We start from the raw sequence: 17,186 nt of genomic DNA on the forward strand, positions 1-17,186 counted from the left end.
CGCTTTGTGGTAGGCACCACGATGACCATTATTTCACAGATGAGGTTATTTCCCCAAAGTCAAGGTCACACAACTAGTGATGAAGATGATGAGTGTTTGACTTCTGGTCTGTCCCATTCCAAAGCCCAAGCACAGTCATTCCTCATTGATAAATTTGTACTGAAAACATCAGTAAGTGAATGAACACAGAGTGTTGGAAGAGTTAGAGGTTTTCAATCCGAGTACTTCAAACGTACCCGTCCTTAGTTTAAATGAGGACAACCTGAGAATATGAAAGGTAGCTTCTGCCCATGCTCCTTCCTGTCTTGGGTTGTGTGGCTTTTGTCCTGTCTGCCCGCAACGAGATTCCTGCCCACAGCACCTGCCCCCTTCATCTCCACACAATGAAGTCCCAGATTTAAAGTCATTTCTTGGGGAAACGTTTCCTCATCTTCCAGATTCCGTGAGCACCTTCTGTCATACGCATTCTCTCATTTCTTCCTTATCACAGCTGGATGTACTGTTTTGTAAAATCATTTCTTTAATATCTGTCTGCCCTGCTAGACAGTGTGCTTTACGAGGTTAAGGCCCGTGTTGATTTTGTTTTTGTCTCTCTCATCCACAGCTTCAGTGCACTGCCTAGCCCACAGATGGCATTGAGCATGCACTAAACGCCTGTTTGACGTACAGATGAATTTCTCACTTAACGTTTATAAATCTTTGAGTCTACCTCCTCCCCTCCTAACGCCACTTTAAATGAAGTTTGGGAAACCATGGTCAGTGCCTGGAAATCTGCACAAGCTAATGGGTCAAACAGATTCCAAGGGGGAGGTATATTCCAGCTTGCTTTTCTTAGCACTGAGAATGTTCTCAAGGGCTTATAGGGAGCATGGGGTTGAGTTCATGATAACTTCAAAATTCATGGATGTAAATAAAAATAAGACCACTGCCAAACCTAACAGCACTAGACTATAAGCAAATCAAAGGCAGGGGCTATGTCTTTCATTTTTATATCACTAACTCCAACAAGATTGCTGTTGTATCGGAAGAGTTCAAAATCTACCTGTCAATGTTTACTGAATACAATTGAATAATTGGATACCCAGAGGTATTCTGAGCAGTAACAGTATCACTTCTTCAGTAGTTTTCTCTCTTGCCCACAGATGTAGCAGCCAAAGGAGATATTTTATTCGTTAGCTCTGAAGCAGTGTCCTTACCTGACATGTGTAGCAGAAAGGTCTATTGGAACAGGAGCCAGGCATCCTGAGTTGTAGTTGTGATTTACCAGTTATGACCTTTATGTCCCCACAGTAACTACCTTTCCCTCCTGGGTTCAATTCCCCACTTATGAAATAAGTGGGTTATATGAAATATCTTCCAAGGTCCCCTCTGACCATATCATTCTGTGATTCTTATTATGACCCAAAACCTAGGTAAGGAAAGATTCTGCCCCAAAGACCCCTGGCTTGTGGGGTGCTCCCCTTTGGGCATCTGGCTTTTGCTTTTTCAAAGTGCATCTGGCACTTTGATCTTAATTGTTCATTGTGCTCTCCCTTACTTTTCCGTCTACCTAACGATTATTCTTCTGACCATCTCTCCCCTTTATGTACCTCTTAGAAAGTTGTGTGGCTTTCAAAGTCCATAGATAGCCTAACCTTTGCCACTTCTTCCTGCTCTTCTCTTCTCTTCTCTCTATTCGTGACCCCTTTTTTCTCCTCGGAGGCTTCTTTCCCTTCTTCAAGTTGCTCTTTTGCTCTATCTGTTGAAATCCTAACATGTTGGACTCTAGCCCAGATGAACAATGATTTTATTTTGATCTTATATTCATATAGGTGGAAAAGAATAGCATGTATTTTTCCAGAGTCCGGCCCATCCCTGTGCCCCTAGAGGCAGCTCTTTATCCAGATCCACACTGCCCTTTCTGATTAAACTTTTCAATGTCTGCTCCGTGCCAAGCCACTCTAACTGCCCTGCATTTCTCATCTTCCTGCCTGAGCTCCTATTTGGAATCTCCACCAGGAGAGGGGGGCCTTTAGCCTTTTTAGAGAAGGAGAAGCAGAAGTGGCATTTCTTAAGCTAGTGCTCTTCTTTTGGTCTTTTGTGTGTGTGGAATATTCATGGCTCTTTAGTAGCTAACCCTGGCTTGCTGTAGGTAACAGAGTGAAACAAAAACAACTGCTGATTTCCCTTTGAATGGGAATTTCTTTCCTTTTCCAACCCTGCTTTAGCTTGTAGATGCTACTGCTGCCCGAAGTCTCTCTCTACCCCTGTCTCCTCACCTGCCTGCACTCTCCAGGGTCTGCATGGCAAGATCCCCCCTCCCCCTCCTTTGCAGTCAAGGGATCATTAAAGGGAGTATGATTGTTTTCTTTTGCTCAGTGTGTGTGTGTGTGCATATGTGTGTGTCTGTGAGCTTGAAAGGCATTGTCCTATAGATATTTTTATAACCTGAAGCAATTACAGCTGTCAGCACAGAGACAAGATGTGACAAGTTGATTTATGTGTACAGTATATGTGTATGCAGGAGGGAAGGGAGGAAGGAGAGGGAGACAGGGGAAGAAGGTGGAGGTGGGCGCTTGTTAGGATGCTGCTTTCCAGGAGGCAGAAAGGAAGTTGTTTCTATAAAGAACACAAATAATGAAATTGCTCCGACTGTCATCCCTTTTTCATTAACTCGGATATGCTGGGAAAAATAAAATAAATCCAGCAGTTTTTATGAAGCATCAGACAGGATATAAGATAAGCCACTAAGCGTTGGTTATATTTAGTGATTAGGGGATGGGCAGGGAGTTGACATATGATTTTGATTTTGATCTTCATCTATTCAAACAACTTCATCAAGGAGTTCAAATGAAATGGATTCTGCCTTGTTAACTGCACAGACATCTCTGGTCTTCCACCACTTTCTAAACTTCCATTTTTGTTTTTTTGTTTTTTCTAATTTTATTTTATTATGGTATGTTAGTCACCATACATCATTAGTTTTTTTTATTATTATGATGTTATGTTAATCACCATATATTACATCATTAGTTTTTGATGTAGTGATCCACGATTCATTGTTTTTGTATAACAAACTTCCATTTTTGAATAAAGTTTGGGTCCTTGGGCCCAGAGGGCAGGTAGGAGGTTGTAAGTGGTTTTTCTCTCTGCACCCTGAGGCTTACCTGAGCTCTACTGGGTTTCCTGCTTGATCTGCAGCTTGGCACTTTCCCTTCACGGCCAGAGACAAAGATGGTTTGACTGGCTTAGATCAATGACATGCATACGGTATAAACCGAACATCTTAAAGAGCCCCTATGAAGAATTATTTTCCTGCCCAGTCATAATAATGAAGTGGTGGCAGACAAAATGTATTAATAAAGCATCTTCCACCTTAAATGGATTTCTAAGTGTTTTCCTGTAGAGTTAATCATGTATGTAGGTCCCTCGGGAAGGCCGGTTGTTGTCATTATCCACATTCCCAGATGCAAAAAAACTAATGCTCATTTGTACCTACCTGGGAATTAGATGCAAGAGCCAGGACTAGAATTTATTATGAAAGGAATCATCCGTGCCATTCCCAAGCCTGTAGGGAAATGACTCCAAAGCCCAGAACGAATCCCTCTCCCTTCCCCACCACTGTAATTATTTCCAGCTGATGTGGTGAGGATGTGTGTACACAGAGGGGTTGGTGGGGAGCATGAGGGACAGGTAAAATGGATAGATGGTTGATTAGAGGTAACTCCTTGACTTTAGGGAAAGAAGAACCCCAAATTCAGCAGACTATAAGTCATCAAAAACAATCTTACTCTTTACTTACTATTTCTGAAGTTTCCCATTGTAAAATAGACATAAAATAGGGTTCTTGCAAGAATGGACTGGTGCAAAAATAGGTTTTTCTCTTCTTTTTTTCCCCCCAAAATATAAACAAAACTCTCCTACTCTCTTTAGATGCCATTTTTTGTTTTTGCTTTTGCTTTTTTTTTTCCTGATAGTAAAGTCATTTCTTGCAGCCATAAGTTGACAATTGATTTTTTTGGTGTTATATATCAAATGGTCCCCACTGGCCAAAAGTAGCAGATGGGTTTCCCTGAGAATTTAATCTCAGGAGAAGTCACCAGAGATGAGGAAAAATGATCCTAATGATGGATTAATTGAGAGCTTCAGTGTAAAGTTGCTCAACTTTTCTGGTTGATCGATTTCTGGTCAACTATTAAAAGGGAAAAACACGTTTGCTCAGTCTGTCTTTGTTACCCTGGAGTATGGCTCCCACATCTGCAAACCCTACCTCCATCCCTACCAATCTAAAGTAGTTAGAGGAGGGAGTAGAAGGGTGAAATGCTTGTTTCATCTCTAACACACGTGTCATCTACGTGTAAGTGGTAGTTATTATCTGCAAGGTGTAAGGACTTCTCTGGCACCAGGACTCTTATAGTTAGAATGATTCAATCTTTTTGGTGTTGGCTGGATGGCTTTGGGAAGAACGTTTTTCTGTTATTTAACAGGTGTTGAATAAAACCAGCTTCCTGGTTGGATCTGATAGAGAGTTGAGGGAGAAAGAAACAAAGTCATCGTTGGTTGCCCCTTCTCTATCCCCAGGGAGAATCTGGGTCAGTGTAGGGGGCTAAGATCTGGGAGTCCTTGAGGAGAGAGTACTCTAGTGTTGGCACTGCTGTGTGGGCTGGGCTGTTCTGGGCTTCTCCCCAGCTCAGGGGCCAGGCCCAGGAAGGGGAACGCACATTCGGTCTGAGCTGGACTTAAGGGAGAAATTAAAACGTAGGTATGCAGGGACCCACAGGAGCCAGAGAGGAGAAATGACAGGAAATGAGGCAAATTCAGTTTTTCCCTGGGTTTCGAGAATTCGAAAAACACACCTCTTAAGATGAAATCAGCTCTGCAAGGCTGTGAAACCCAGAAAACTTGGGAGTACACGGTATAAATAAAGCAAGTGGCTCACACTCATTCATCTGAATGAGCACTTTTGCAGGGCTAGCATCTTTTAACGTCGATAAAACAAGAATAAAGAATGTAAGTTAGTGTCAGAACTTGACCAAAATTTTGATGCGATTTTGAAGTTTCACATACTAAGGGGCTTCTGTGATTTTGCATTTATTTTATATATGGAAGATCTCTGTTTAGAATGGTGGTGTTGAGTCTCCGGTGTTTGAAAGTAGCTTTCCTGGGGTGGGCGGGGTGCTGGTAGGGCTGGTAGGGTGGGCGTTGACTATTGAATAAAAATTAGATTATTCTAAAGCATTCTTCCAACACTGTAAATTTACTCTAAATGCTAATGGATTTAATCTGATCATTTTAAAGGTGCATGCAAGCATGCTGCAGGGTTTTCCTTTCCTAGTTAATTAGTTTGTGACCCTTATTAAGATGTCTTGGGCTTATTAAGATTGTGTGGTAACTTTGCCTTTCTTCTTAATTTGGAGGTGACAGCTCTTCAAGGGGGGAAATGGTTAAACTCCTCGCCTTGGCTGGTGCACTGCCGCGACGCGGCGCGGCAGGGGTTAAGGTGGGCGCCTGCGCCCCGCGCCCCGCGCCCCGCGCCCGCCCGCCGGGATGAGCGCGCAGTCCGCCCGCCCGCTCGCTCGCCGCCGGCCCCGGAGAAAGTGGCGGTCAGTGATGGAGCTGCTGCCATGACAACCCCGGCGGTCGGGGCCCGCGCGCGTCGGGGCTGCTCCCGGGAGGAAGGCGGCGCGGAGGCCGGGGGCGGCCGCTGAGCGTGGCGTCCGCGCGGCTCCGGTGCCGGCTGCGCTTCGCCTTCCCCAGCGAGCGAGCGAGCGAGCGAGCGAGGGGCCGCCGCGGTGCGCTCAGCCGGGCCGCTCCTGCCTCGGCCGCCGCCGCGGCGCCTGGCCCTGCCCAGACCGGCCGGATCGCAGCGGCTGCAGCGCGCATTTCGGCTCAGAGGAAGTTGACCGAGAGGCTGCCGTAGGAACCCCGGGTCCGGATCGCACGAAGCTCGGCGGAGCCGCCTTCTGCGTGCTCTACTTTCCATCTTGGCTATTGTTACGGATTGTTTTTCTGCCGGCGGTCCTTCCTCCGAAACTTACAAAGAAAGTGTTGGATTCCCCCTTGTTCGAACTGAGGAATTGCAGACCACCTCTGGGAAGCCGGATCTGACCCACCCCCTGTCCCCTTCTGGTACCAAAGTGCTTACTCCACTCCAAAGTGCCATGTCAGAACTGCTAACGGGAAGAAGGGACTCCTGAGACGTGCCCACACCTTTGCACCTGCCTTGCGCTTCCCCTTTCTTGGCCATCTTCCCCGGCCGAAGCAACACCGAGGAAGCCCCCTTCGCTGTCCTCCGTGGAAATTGGTTATCCGAGGCCGGATTTGGGGGAGGAATATTAGACTTAGAGGAGTCTGCGCGCTCTTCTCCTCCCGCGCCTCTCGGTCGCCGCTAGTTCACTGCTGGGTCCCTGAGCTCGCTCCCTCACCCCACCCACTTCCTGTGCTCGCCCGGGGGGTGTGTGCCGCGCCGCTGCCGGAGTTCTGGGAAGTTGTGGCTGTCGAGGATGGGGGTCTGTGGGTACCTGTTCCTGCCCTGGAAGTGCCTCGTGGTCGTGTCTCTCAGGCTGCTGTTCCTTGTACCCACAGGAGTGCCCGTGCGCAGCGGAGATGCCACCTTCCCCAAAGCCATGGACAACGTGACGGTCCGGCAGGGGGAGAGCGCCACCCTCAGGTAGGGAGCTGTCTTTCTTCTATGAATTGACAATGAGGTGTATGGGTTGGGGGGGGCAGGGGCAGGGGTGCAGGTGTGTGCACTGGAACAGCTGGTACGGAGGTCGCTGGTTCCTTGGGCTGCAGGATTCACGGATGAGCTGAATGCTCTGCCCCGGGAACGTGGTGGTGTTAGGGAAACGCTCAGAGGTTGGGGAGATGAGCTGTTTCCCCAAAACTGGCCTCCTTGGCCCAGGACTTGGTAAGCATGAGGGGCGGCTGAGGCAGGGAGCCACCGAGATTGAGGACAGTGGCCTGGGCACTGTGTGTGCCCGAACCTGGTGGCCATGGTGACTGGGGACCTGGCTGGGGCTCAGCGTGAACTGTCATCTCTGAAGTTAATGAGTCCCAAAGGACGAGTCTGGCTTCGTGTGAATGCCTTCACTCTGCCCATGCCATGGGGAGTTGCCCGTGGGTTCCTGTACTCCGGCAGAGCTGCTGTTTTGTCCTGGGCTTGCCTGTGTCTGGGCTTTTCTGGGGTGCCTTCATGCCATGAGCCGGTGCGTGGAAGGACATGCTTTTTCTTGTCTAAACATGGCTTTCTGAGATTGAAGTCATGGAGGTGCGTCTGATTTGTCCATGGAAATTATCATTTACTCTGGTTAGCTGTTCTCTCTTGGTGCTGTCCACTAAAGCAGTATGTGCAAAGCTCATCTACTGAACTGACAGATTTCAGTGTTGAGTTGGGTCCTGATTGGTTTCTGGGGCTAAGGGTTACAGAAACTGAGGAGGAGAAGTGGAATCTTGGTTATGACTTGTGTAAGGTGGGATGAGTCTGTGTCCCTGATTACCCTGTCTACTGACATGTTAACTCAATTTCCAGTGTCTACACACTGCACCCCTCATAAGAGGGTAACAGAAAATTAGTGATTATAATGGGGAATCTTCCTCTCTAGAATTTTAGAAAGAGCATGAGGTGGAAGTTAAGAAGGTTCATGAGAAGAATGATTTCTCTGCCTCTTTGATTTAATATGCCTTCTTACATAAAGTTTCCCAAACTGGGCCATTGAGCCCACTGCAAGGCAACATGGCAATATTCCTATCCTTTACATATGAAAGTTCTTGGAAAGATAATATTGGTGCTGGTGTCCATTGTTTTGCCCCTGGTGACTGTTCTGCTAAAATTGCATTGTTTATGGATGGTACCCTCAAGGAAATACCCACGGGACAGAAAATGTTGATGAGGGGGCCCTGGAAGTACGGGGCTGACTTGTCAGAACATTGCCAAAGGAAGTGTGTGATTTAAGGACCCACACAGGGCCTGCAAAGAATCCCATCTTCCACTGCCTTTGTGGAGCTAATGTCCATGGCCCCAGTGAATTCCTAGTTACTCATTGGCTCAGGAAACCCACCTCTCCACTAAGCCCTTTCGGGACTATTTTGAACAAAGGTTAAATATCTAACTGCCTCCCACCCCAGAATTACTAGATCTGCTTTATAAGGGGATTTCACAGAGCTCTAAAAATGCTGTGATTTCAGACTACTTAACGAGAGATACAGAAATGAAACCCTAACACAATACAGTGATGAATTTAGTGTTCTCTGGATGTTCCCTTTGTCCCTAACCCTTAGCTGCAAGCAGTAGTCCCCAAGAGATAAGAAAGAGTCATTCTCACATGTAGAACATTTTAGGAACAGATGGGATGGTAGTTTCAAGGAGAAGGTGGAAAGTAGTCAGCTCTGTGGAGATTTGGAGAAAAAGAAACAGCAAAGGGGCTCTGACAGACAATGATCCCACATCTTAGGAACAATGATGGGGGGTTGGATGAGCCAGGATCTGGTTTCAGCCCCAGAGGGCAGCCCCCCGAGGCTCATGAGAACAGAGACTCTCTGGAGGGTAGCTGAATTCAGCAGATGCTGAGCCAGGGCATGGGTCTTCATTAGGAACAGCTTCTCTTTAAAATTGCATTATCATGTGCTGGCTGCTTCTCTTTATCTTTCCTTCCATGACTTTCTTGCTCACTCTGGGCTTCCCTGTCCCTGTCCCTTTCAGGCACCAATGTCTGTTTGCATTTTCACATCTGCTCTGGTCTTGTTTAGGTGTAGATGGAGGAAGTGGAATACGATGGGGCTTCCTCTCTAGACCCAACCCTGCCATTGCATAAAAAGGCCCTCCTAGAACAACTCCTGCCATTCTTTGCCATTCTGTGCCAGCCCCTGGGACTAAATGTCTGACTGACATACAGAAGGAAGACCATTCCAGTGGATGGAGCCCTACAGAGCAGGGATTAGAGGGGCCAGGATATGACTGACACCAACCCACTGGCCAATGGCCTGATTTAGGATGTGAATTGGGCAGCAGGAGTCACAGACGACTTGCACAGAGGAAGCTCATGCCTCTGCAGGATGATCTGCATTCTTCTCAGGCTCTCATGCACTAGAACAAGCGAGGTCCACCATGTCGGCGTGTACTTTCGTGGAGTTGGAGGCCTTGAACTCTCAAGCACAGTCTCTGTACTGTGTAATTCTGTGTGCAAAGAAGCAAATAGGAATTTCAGAATGTATTTTGTTTACACAAAAATTGATACATTTGCACATAATCTGACTCTAGGTTGTAGTTGTCTAGTGGCTCAGAGCTCTGGGATTTTTTGTTTTTGTTTTTTGTTTTGTTGCTTTTTTGTGTATTTATGTGGATCGTTTCTTTTTTCTTCCCTCTTTCCCTTCCTCTCTTCCTCCATCCCTTCTTCTTTCCTTTCCTTCCTTTCTTCATTTTTTTGTTCAGCATGTGACCAGGCTACACAGAATACAACTAGGGCACCTCTGCCCTGCCCTGGAGAGCAGCCCTCTCCACAGCATGGTGGCTGAGCACTAGGGCCATGCTTGTAGTTTACTTCTCAACCAGCAGAGGACTTTTTGCTCTGGTTGCATGTTATTCTGCTTTGTTCTCACCAGTTTCATTTTTTAAAGATCTCTTCTAGTCCCCATAGAACGAATGCTTCAGCAGCAGATTCTAATGTGAGGAAACTTTTAAAAATGTTTTATTTCATCCAATTAGTGCTAACGATCCTTGCAGAGGTATTGAGAAACCTTTCACCCAACAGTGGCTTTGACAGCCTGAAAGGAATCGCAAACAATTTGCAATCTCCCACCCTTTCTGCCCTCCTGCTGCTGGTCTGTATGCATATTTTTTTTAAAGGGTGAGGTTATGTAGAACAGAATGTGCAGTAATAAGAACATTAACTAAGGTTTAGGGAGCACTTGCTCTGTGTCAGGTAGAATTTTGTTTTACATGGTATCTCACCTGTTGTCTAGCCTCCTAATATTAACATTTAACCCTAATAAAGACCCTGTGGGGTAGGTGCTATCCCCATTTTGCAGGTAAGGAAACTGAGGCACGGAGAATTTACATCATTTGATTAAGGTTGCGCAGATAGGAAGCTTTGAAGCCAGATTATGTGACACTAGTAGTAATAATGTTAATAAAATGAATAGCACTGTCAGTGATCGGTCAGTTACTGTGGGTGTTAAATATTTTGTATACATCGTAACATTTAATGCTCACAACAACTCTTGATACACACTTAATTTTCCCAGCTTAGTAGCTGAGGAAGCAGAGGTCTACAGCAGGGAATTTAGGTAGCATCACCCAAGTAGCAAGGGGCAGAGCTGGAGTGCTAACTCAGGCCCTTACTCCGTGATCTTGTGCACCACACTTTCCCCACTGCATTCTGTGTTCTAATCCCTTGCTGGTACTTAGAGTCTCCTCTAGGCATTCTGGCTTAGACCCTCTCCTGCAATGTCGCTGAACTTTCTGTGTTCTTTCTCCTCGTGCATTGGGGGGGGGCAGCTAGGGCTTGGAAAGCAGATATTGTGCCGTATAATGTCATGAGCACTGTGTGCTCCCAGATGTTTCCTGAACAGATAAAATGAATGCAAACAAAACATAAACATCCCCCAGCCTATATTTAATTTGTCTCTTTACTGCATTTCTCCATCATTTTATTTTAAAATACAGCTGTGGTCAACCAACAAAGACTTATTGAGTGGTTCTTGCAAGACGGGCCCTGAGCTGGGTTTTGGGGTGTGGAAAGACATGAGGCTTACACTTCACACTCCGGGGTCTTGAGTCCAACTCAAAAGGCCAGGCAATGAGGTAACCAACAGATGAGGCAGAGTGTGCCCATTAGCGAATGGGCAGTATGTGTACGTGGGGTCAGAAAAGAGCTTTCCGACTGGACTCCTCTATGGGAATAGTGAAGAAGGAGTGAGGAGTGGGAGAGCCTGAGGTGCCCATCTGTGTGGATGTCACTAATCAGAGACCTTCACTAAGTGTGGCCTGTAGCTTGGCAATTCTGATGAGTGTGCTTCATGCTATCATAGATTCCCCCAATAAGGCAACAGCTAGTAAAGTGAATTATTTCATTGGGATCATCTGGTAAGTGAGTATCAGAGGCTGAGCTGTGCCTTCTCTCACTTATCTAGACAGTAGGCTTTGTCACGGCACAATGTCGTTTTTTTTTTTTTTTTTTTTTTTGGTTGAGTTAAGAAAAGAAAGGAAAGATCTGAGAAATGTACAAGATTGAAGCTGGATTTTGATATAGCAACTCCATGGAATAGAACAGAATAATGTTTTTGATATTTGAGAAAACGCATGGAGTGCCCTTCTAAACATAGGAAGCTGTGGCACACTTTATTCATACCGTGTAAAACACTTAGCATTTCATTTTATAACAGATGGATTCTCTCTTTGTCTCTCCAGCCAGTCCATGGCCTTTTGAGGGCAGAAACTATGCCTTCTTCATGTTTGTATCCCAACACCCAGCACATGACTTGGTCCATGGTTTTTGCTAACGAAGTCTGAGTGGCTATCCTGCCTGTCTTTCTGCTATAGACATCCTGGCCCTTTCTCCACCTCACGGACATAGAAAACAAATTCTTGCTACAGGGGCTTTCTACCTGTGGTCCTCACTGTTGGGAATACCCCTGTCTTTCCACGGATAGCTATTAATCATTTTGGCCTCAGCTCAGATGGAACCCGCTCCCTGAAGCCTTTACCAACACCCAAATCAAAATGACCCTTACTACCTCCACACACATTACACTGGCATACCATCTGGGATTTGTTTTTCTTCAGAGCAGGCATCTGTATCTCAAGTTTTCCTGTTCAGACATTTGATTACGTGTTTGTGATCTGTCTTCCCCAACTGGGCTGTAATTTTCTGGAGAAGGGCTACCTTCTCGGTCTCATGCAGCACTGTGTCACCAGGATCTGGCCAGTAGAAGGTGCTCAGAAAGTACCTGGTGCATGAATGGATGCAGGAAATCTGAGATCACTGTCTTCTACTCCTTTTCCTTCCCTGTCCCTTTCCCTGAGCTGTCTTGTGTTGTCCTTGCCCTTGGACATGTTCCCAGCTCACTGTCATTTCTGACCGGGCCACCCAGCTGTGTGAGGTTGCTCTTGGGAAGTTATAAACACACATAATTGCGCTGGTGTCTTTCTGTCAGGGACACAGATGGGCTGTGTCATCTGTCGGTTAGTTCAGAGCTGCACCCATGACGCGTGCCTCCCTCCTGCCAGGTCACTTCCCGACCCAGTCCTTAAGCCTTTGAAGAAATGCTCCTCTCTGATGAGGTGTTCAACCCCAGGTGCAGCTCGGGGACATTAGCATTTTCCAGATACGGAGCACCTCTCTGCCCATCCTTCCTTCTCTCCATGTGGAGTTTGCTGGCGTGGTTGTCTCATGCTGTAACTATCGATTCGTTCCTGATGCGTTAACTCGTTCAGAATAGCAATGCCGCTTGGGAAGCGTGTGTTGTTCCGACTGTGCTGCCCCTCCCAGGATCGACCGCCGTGTGCTCACCTCCGGGGCTTGCCAGCCATCCAGCCGGTGGACTGTGGCTCAGAAGAGCAAGGACAGATGGGGTTGTGGAGGGAGGCTCCTGGAAGCACACTCAGCCTTTTGAGGAGCCAAAAACTAAAATGGGAAAACGAAAAACCCAACCAGGCTTGGGGCAGAAGGAGAAGGAGTATGCCAGTTGTCACTGGAACCTGGTGAAGAGCACAGAGGGACAGGCTGGGCCCGGGTCCTCCGATGCTCCTCACCTGCAAGTATAGGTGCTTTGCAGAAGTGTTTCTTTTGAGTTTGAAAGGATTGCAGAGACCAGGGAGTTGAGCTACCTGGTTTTACAGATAATGAGGGTAGTGATAATCAGTCTTGCACAAAGATGCCTTTGGGAAGGGTGAGGTGGTGCTGATACCCAGCCCATGCTTCCCCACTTGGCTGTGAGCCCTAGTGTAGGGCAACCTGTGCCTGAAAGACAGGCCACCTTCTCCTACTAAGTGCAAAATCATCGTGCTGACAGCATCATGACAGTCAGCGAACATTTATCACTGTGCTCGCTGCTCACTGCTGGTCGTGTCTCGCGCCGAAGCCTGAGTTCTTAGCCTTCTGCTCCACCTCTGATTCCATATGGGACAACACTGTTCACTGTATCAGGCTCCGTCCTAAGCACTCTGCAGAGTCTTATTTAATTCCACCAGGTTGATGCAATTATTATTCTGATTTTACAGACCAGGAAACCAAAGCACTGAGAAAAGTAAGGCATTTTCCCAGATCCCACAGTCAGATGGTGGCTGAGCCTGGAACTTGGAACCAGTTTTGTGTGACTTGAAGCTGATTCTCTTTTTTGTACCACAGGACTTTTCTCATTCTATCCCTTCTTTGCCTCATTGCCAGGGTGTAATTCTTCTAGAAACCAGGTGAATTCGGTTTTTTCCTACTTGTTCTGGAGCGTAAGAATCTCCCTTCTTGAAGTATTTTAGGAATGGGATATGGGAGTTTTTAAGCTTTTATGACATGGAGACACAGGAACTCTAGACGTTCCTTCTCATTACACATCCCTAGAATCTCCATAGTTTGTTCAGAATCAGTCTATTCCAGGTTCTCCCACCAGCCTTTTGCTTCAGAGATCAGCAGTCTTGGACTCTCTCATAGAGAGTTAGCAAATCTTCAAACGTCACCATGTATTTCTCTGGCCTGGGATGTTGAACAAATTGAGGTAGAAATACAGTTCTATGAGGATCCCACAAGCCAGTGTATCTGAATATCCGGCGGTGGGAGGCATAGTGGGTGAGACCTTGACTATAAACTTTCTTCTTAGTTTTACTAGAAGACCACTGACATCTCTCAAGATGGGAGAATCTTGAAAAAATTTATGATTAAGGTTAATAGCATATTTATTCTCTTAGGTTCAAAGTCTCCACTGATGGGTAGAATATAACATTATCCTTGCATTATTTGAGGTTACTTTGCTTCCTTGGGAGAGGGTTGATGGCTTTCCACTCTGCATAACAGATTACTGATAAGAAATAAACAATACAATTAACATCATATAGATGGCCAAATAGTAGTGTTTTTAGGAAATTAAGAATTGGTTGGGTTTAGGATGCAATTTCCAAATTGCACATGTGCGCCAAGGTGGAGGAGGCAATAGGAATGTTTAACGGGAGCACGATCGATAGAGGCAAAGATTTCCAACAAAGACCTTATAACTCATATTCTAACGAGAATGGTATGCTAGAAAGAAAACGGCCTGGGGGACAGGATTTGGCTAACCCTGACTCAAACATTGTGTCTATGAGCTGTTGGGCAAAAGTTTTTAATTGGTCTGTATAAAGAGGACAGTTATTACCTACCTCAGAGGGTTATTTTGGGTTAAAATGAAATAATGCACATAAAGCTTGGTGTATAACTATTACTCTCTCTCTCTCCATATATATATACAAATGCACACATATGTATGTATGTATATTTATATATAATATTCACACATTTGGCAATTTTCATTATAAACTGTTGTAGTTTAAATACCCATGTAGCTTCGCTTTGATTGATACACCGGGTCTTGCTTGTGAAAGATCTGCAAAGAGAGGAATGCCTCTCCACCAACCCTAATTGTACTTTTGTGTATTTCTCTACACATCTGTTTAGATCCTAGGACCCTTCTTCAGTTCAAACAATTTCTTGCACTGTTTTATTTCTGACAGGGAGTGAGAAGAAAGGTATTTCTTTATTTTTCGTAACAAGATTGTTGCATAGCAAGTTCTGACAGTTCATGGCTCTAAAGATGAATTTCCTACCAAAAAAAAAAAAAAAAAAAAGCCATACAGAAGGCTCTGTAGAGGCAGGTTCTCTGAAACAAATAGTGGGGTCAGGAGTTCATGTGTAGATTTAGGATTAGTAGACTTTTATTCCTTGGAAGACTGATTTTTCCATGATAATTACACTGGAGTCAGCTGACAAATAGAAGTAGGGATGCCATTGCTTGGGGAGGAGGGGGTTAAGTCCTTCTGGCTTTAATGTCCTCTGATTGGAATCTTTCCATTCATTCACATCTCCTATGCATTAAGAGGCCAGCTCAGGACTTGAACAGTGATGGTGCAAATTGAGAAGGAAGTCTCTCTGCATTTGGTAATTTTTTTTCTGTTCAAGTCTGGGGTAAGACCAGTGTGCCTTTGCATTAGAAACTAATCACGGCAATCACCGATGGAAGCACAAAAAACAGACCTTTACACTTCAACTGTATGCCACGGAGCTCAAATTAATTTAAGTTATAGATAGAAGTCTCCCTCTTTCCTTATCTGGCTTTCCCAAATCTCACTGATTGACATGGTTATTTGGGCTTATTTGGGCATATTTGGCCAACTTGTTCTCTTCTCAGTGTGAGATGCTTTGGCTCAGAAAGCTTTGGGGGTTTAGATTTGTCTTATAAAATGAACATTTGAAATGATCTTGCGGCGGGATTTTTTTTAAATAATAGAATTTTTAATGAAAAAAGCATCAACTGCTAGACTGATGGAAAATGACAAAACTGAAATCAGCCGTCAGATAAAGCTTTCTTGGCCACGTGTAGGCAAAGGAAGATACGTTTGTGTGAAAATAATTTCTTGATTTTCTCTGGCTTTCAGACAGGCTATAATGGAGTGGATGAGTGGAAAAGTGCACTCACACTCAGAAAAATCATCTTTGGACAAATGTACTCATCAGGAAAGCTCAATCCAAAATAATTCTAACCAGTCGGAAGCTACGAGGAAGATAGTAAGATAGAGAATACATGCAAATTCCTTTTAATTTGGTGCAGTTATTATACATAAAAACTGGAAAGAGGAGTACTTTGGTGTTGTGGGTTGAGTTGTGCTCCCCTCCAAACGGAGAACAAAAAGAGAGAGAGAGAGAGAAAGGAAGGAAGAAAGAAAGACAAAAGTTATGTTGAAGTCCTAACATTCAGTATCTCATAATGTGATCTTATTTGGAAATAGGGTCATTGCAGGGGTAATTAATGAAGTTAAGATGAGATCACACTGGAGAAAGGTGAGGCCCGATTCAGTAGAGCTGACATCCTTGTAAGAGGATGGCCACGGAGAAACACGGTGGACACACAGGGAGAATGCCATGTAGTGAAGAAAGCAAAGGTTGGAATTACACAGTTGTAAGTCAAGGACTGCCAAAGATGGTCAGTGAACCACCAGAAGGAAAAGGCAAGAAAGGATTCTCTCCTACAGGTTTCATAGGGAGCATGGGCCTGCCAACACCTTGATTTCAGACTTCTGGTCCCTTGAACTGTGAGACAATAAATTTCTGGTTTTTTTAAGCCATCCAGTTTGTCCGGCTTTGTTGTAACAGCTCCAGGAAATGAATGGACTCGGAGAAAGAAATGCTAAAGGAAGAGTTCTCTTAAGTAATCATCATATATAAAGGACCACCGAAAAGCCAGGTTAGAGCACCTTATCACCCCCAGTGACACTAGCCACTGCAGTCCATAGGGGTGTCAGAGCTGTGCCTCTCCTAGTCATGATGACCCCCCAAGCTCTCCATTATAAGTATTTAGGAGGCTGATGTGGAGTAGGACTGTACTCAGAGCTCACTACCCTCTTTTTCCGAAGAGACCATCAGGACAGGCCCGCGTGTTCCCACTTCTCAGTGATTTCACCCACCTCAGAAGTCAAAGCCCTCCCCGCCTGCCCCAGGTCATATGCATTGTCTGGATTCTTACTGTGACCATGTGGTCCTGTACCTCCAATGATCTGAACTGAAGACTTCCTCCTATCCTCCAAACCTTTCTACTGTCTGAGCTTCATGATCTGTCACCAGCAAAATCCCTAGGTTGCCAGTCTTTTTCCTGAAGGACCTCTTTCTCTCTCTCTCTCCCTTTCTTGCTCTCACTCTCTCTTTTTTTCTTTCTTGCTTAAACTTGAAATGTGACTATTTCCTGAGTTATTTCCATTCCCAGAGTCATGTTGATAGTGACTGTTTTTCTCCTACGTACTGCTTATCATGAGCCCTGACAGTCAGATAGATACTCTCCTTGCTACTCATTGTGGCTTCTGGACAATCTTTGTTGTCTTTCCCTGAATCCCTGCTCGCGTTGGCACGTGGTGCCATGAGGCTGTGTTACCCACAGATGTTCTTGCTGCAGCCCTCTGCTCTGCCCTGACTAGTCTCTCCTGCTGGAGCTCCAGACCACATAACCTAGCGCTAATCCGCACGTCTGCTTTTATG

General features: G+C 45.5%; 1 protein-coding gene across 10 annotated transcripts in view; it reads left to right on the plus strand.

Moving 5' to 3' along the window:
- Positions 1 to 17,186, plus strand: part of NTM (neurotrimin) — a 953,201-nt gene that overhangs the window by 549,757 nt on the left and 386,258 nt on the right. For 6 of the 10 annotated variants that reach the window (XM_032426117.1, XM_032426124.1, XM_032426115.1 and 3 more), the window contains exon 2: positions 6,565 to 6,649. In XM_032426117.1, the coding sequence (XP_032282008.1) occupies positions 6,565 to 6,649 (85 nt within the window). Of the gene's footprint in view, positions 1 to 4,072; positions 4,990 to 5,748; positions 6,650 to 17,186 lie in introns of those variants that run through there. The other 4 variants (XM_032426121.1, XM_032426122.1, XM_032426125.1 and 1 more) reach the window with 3 other exon arrangements.

This window comes from Phoca vitulina, unplaced genomic scaffold, assembly GCF_004348235.1.
Source record: "Phoca vitulina isolate PV1807 unplaced genomic scaffold, GSC_HSeal_1.0 scaffold34, whole genome shotgun sequence".
NCBI lineage: Eukaryota > Metazoa > Chordata > Mammalia > Carnivora > Phocidae > Phoca > Phoca vitulina.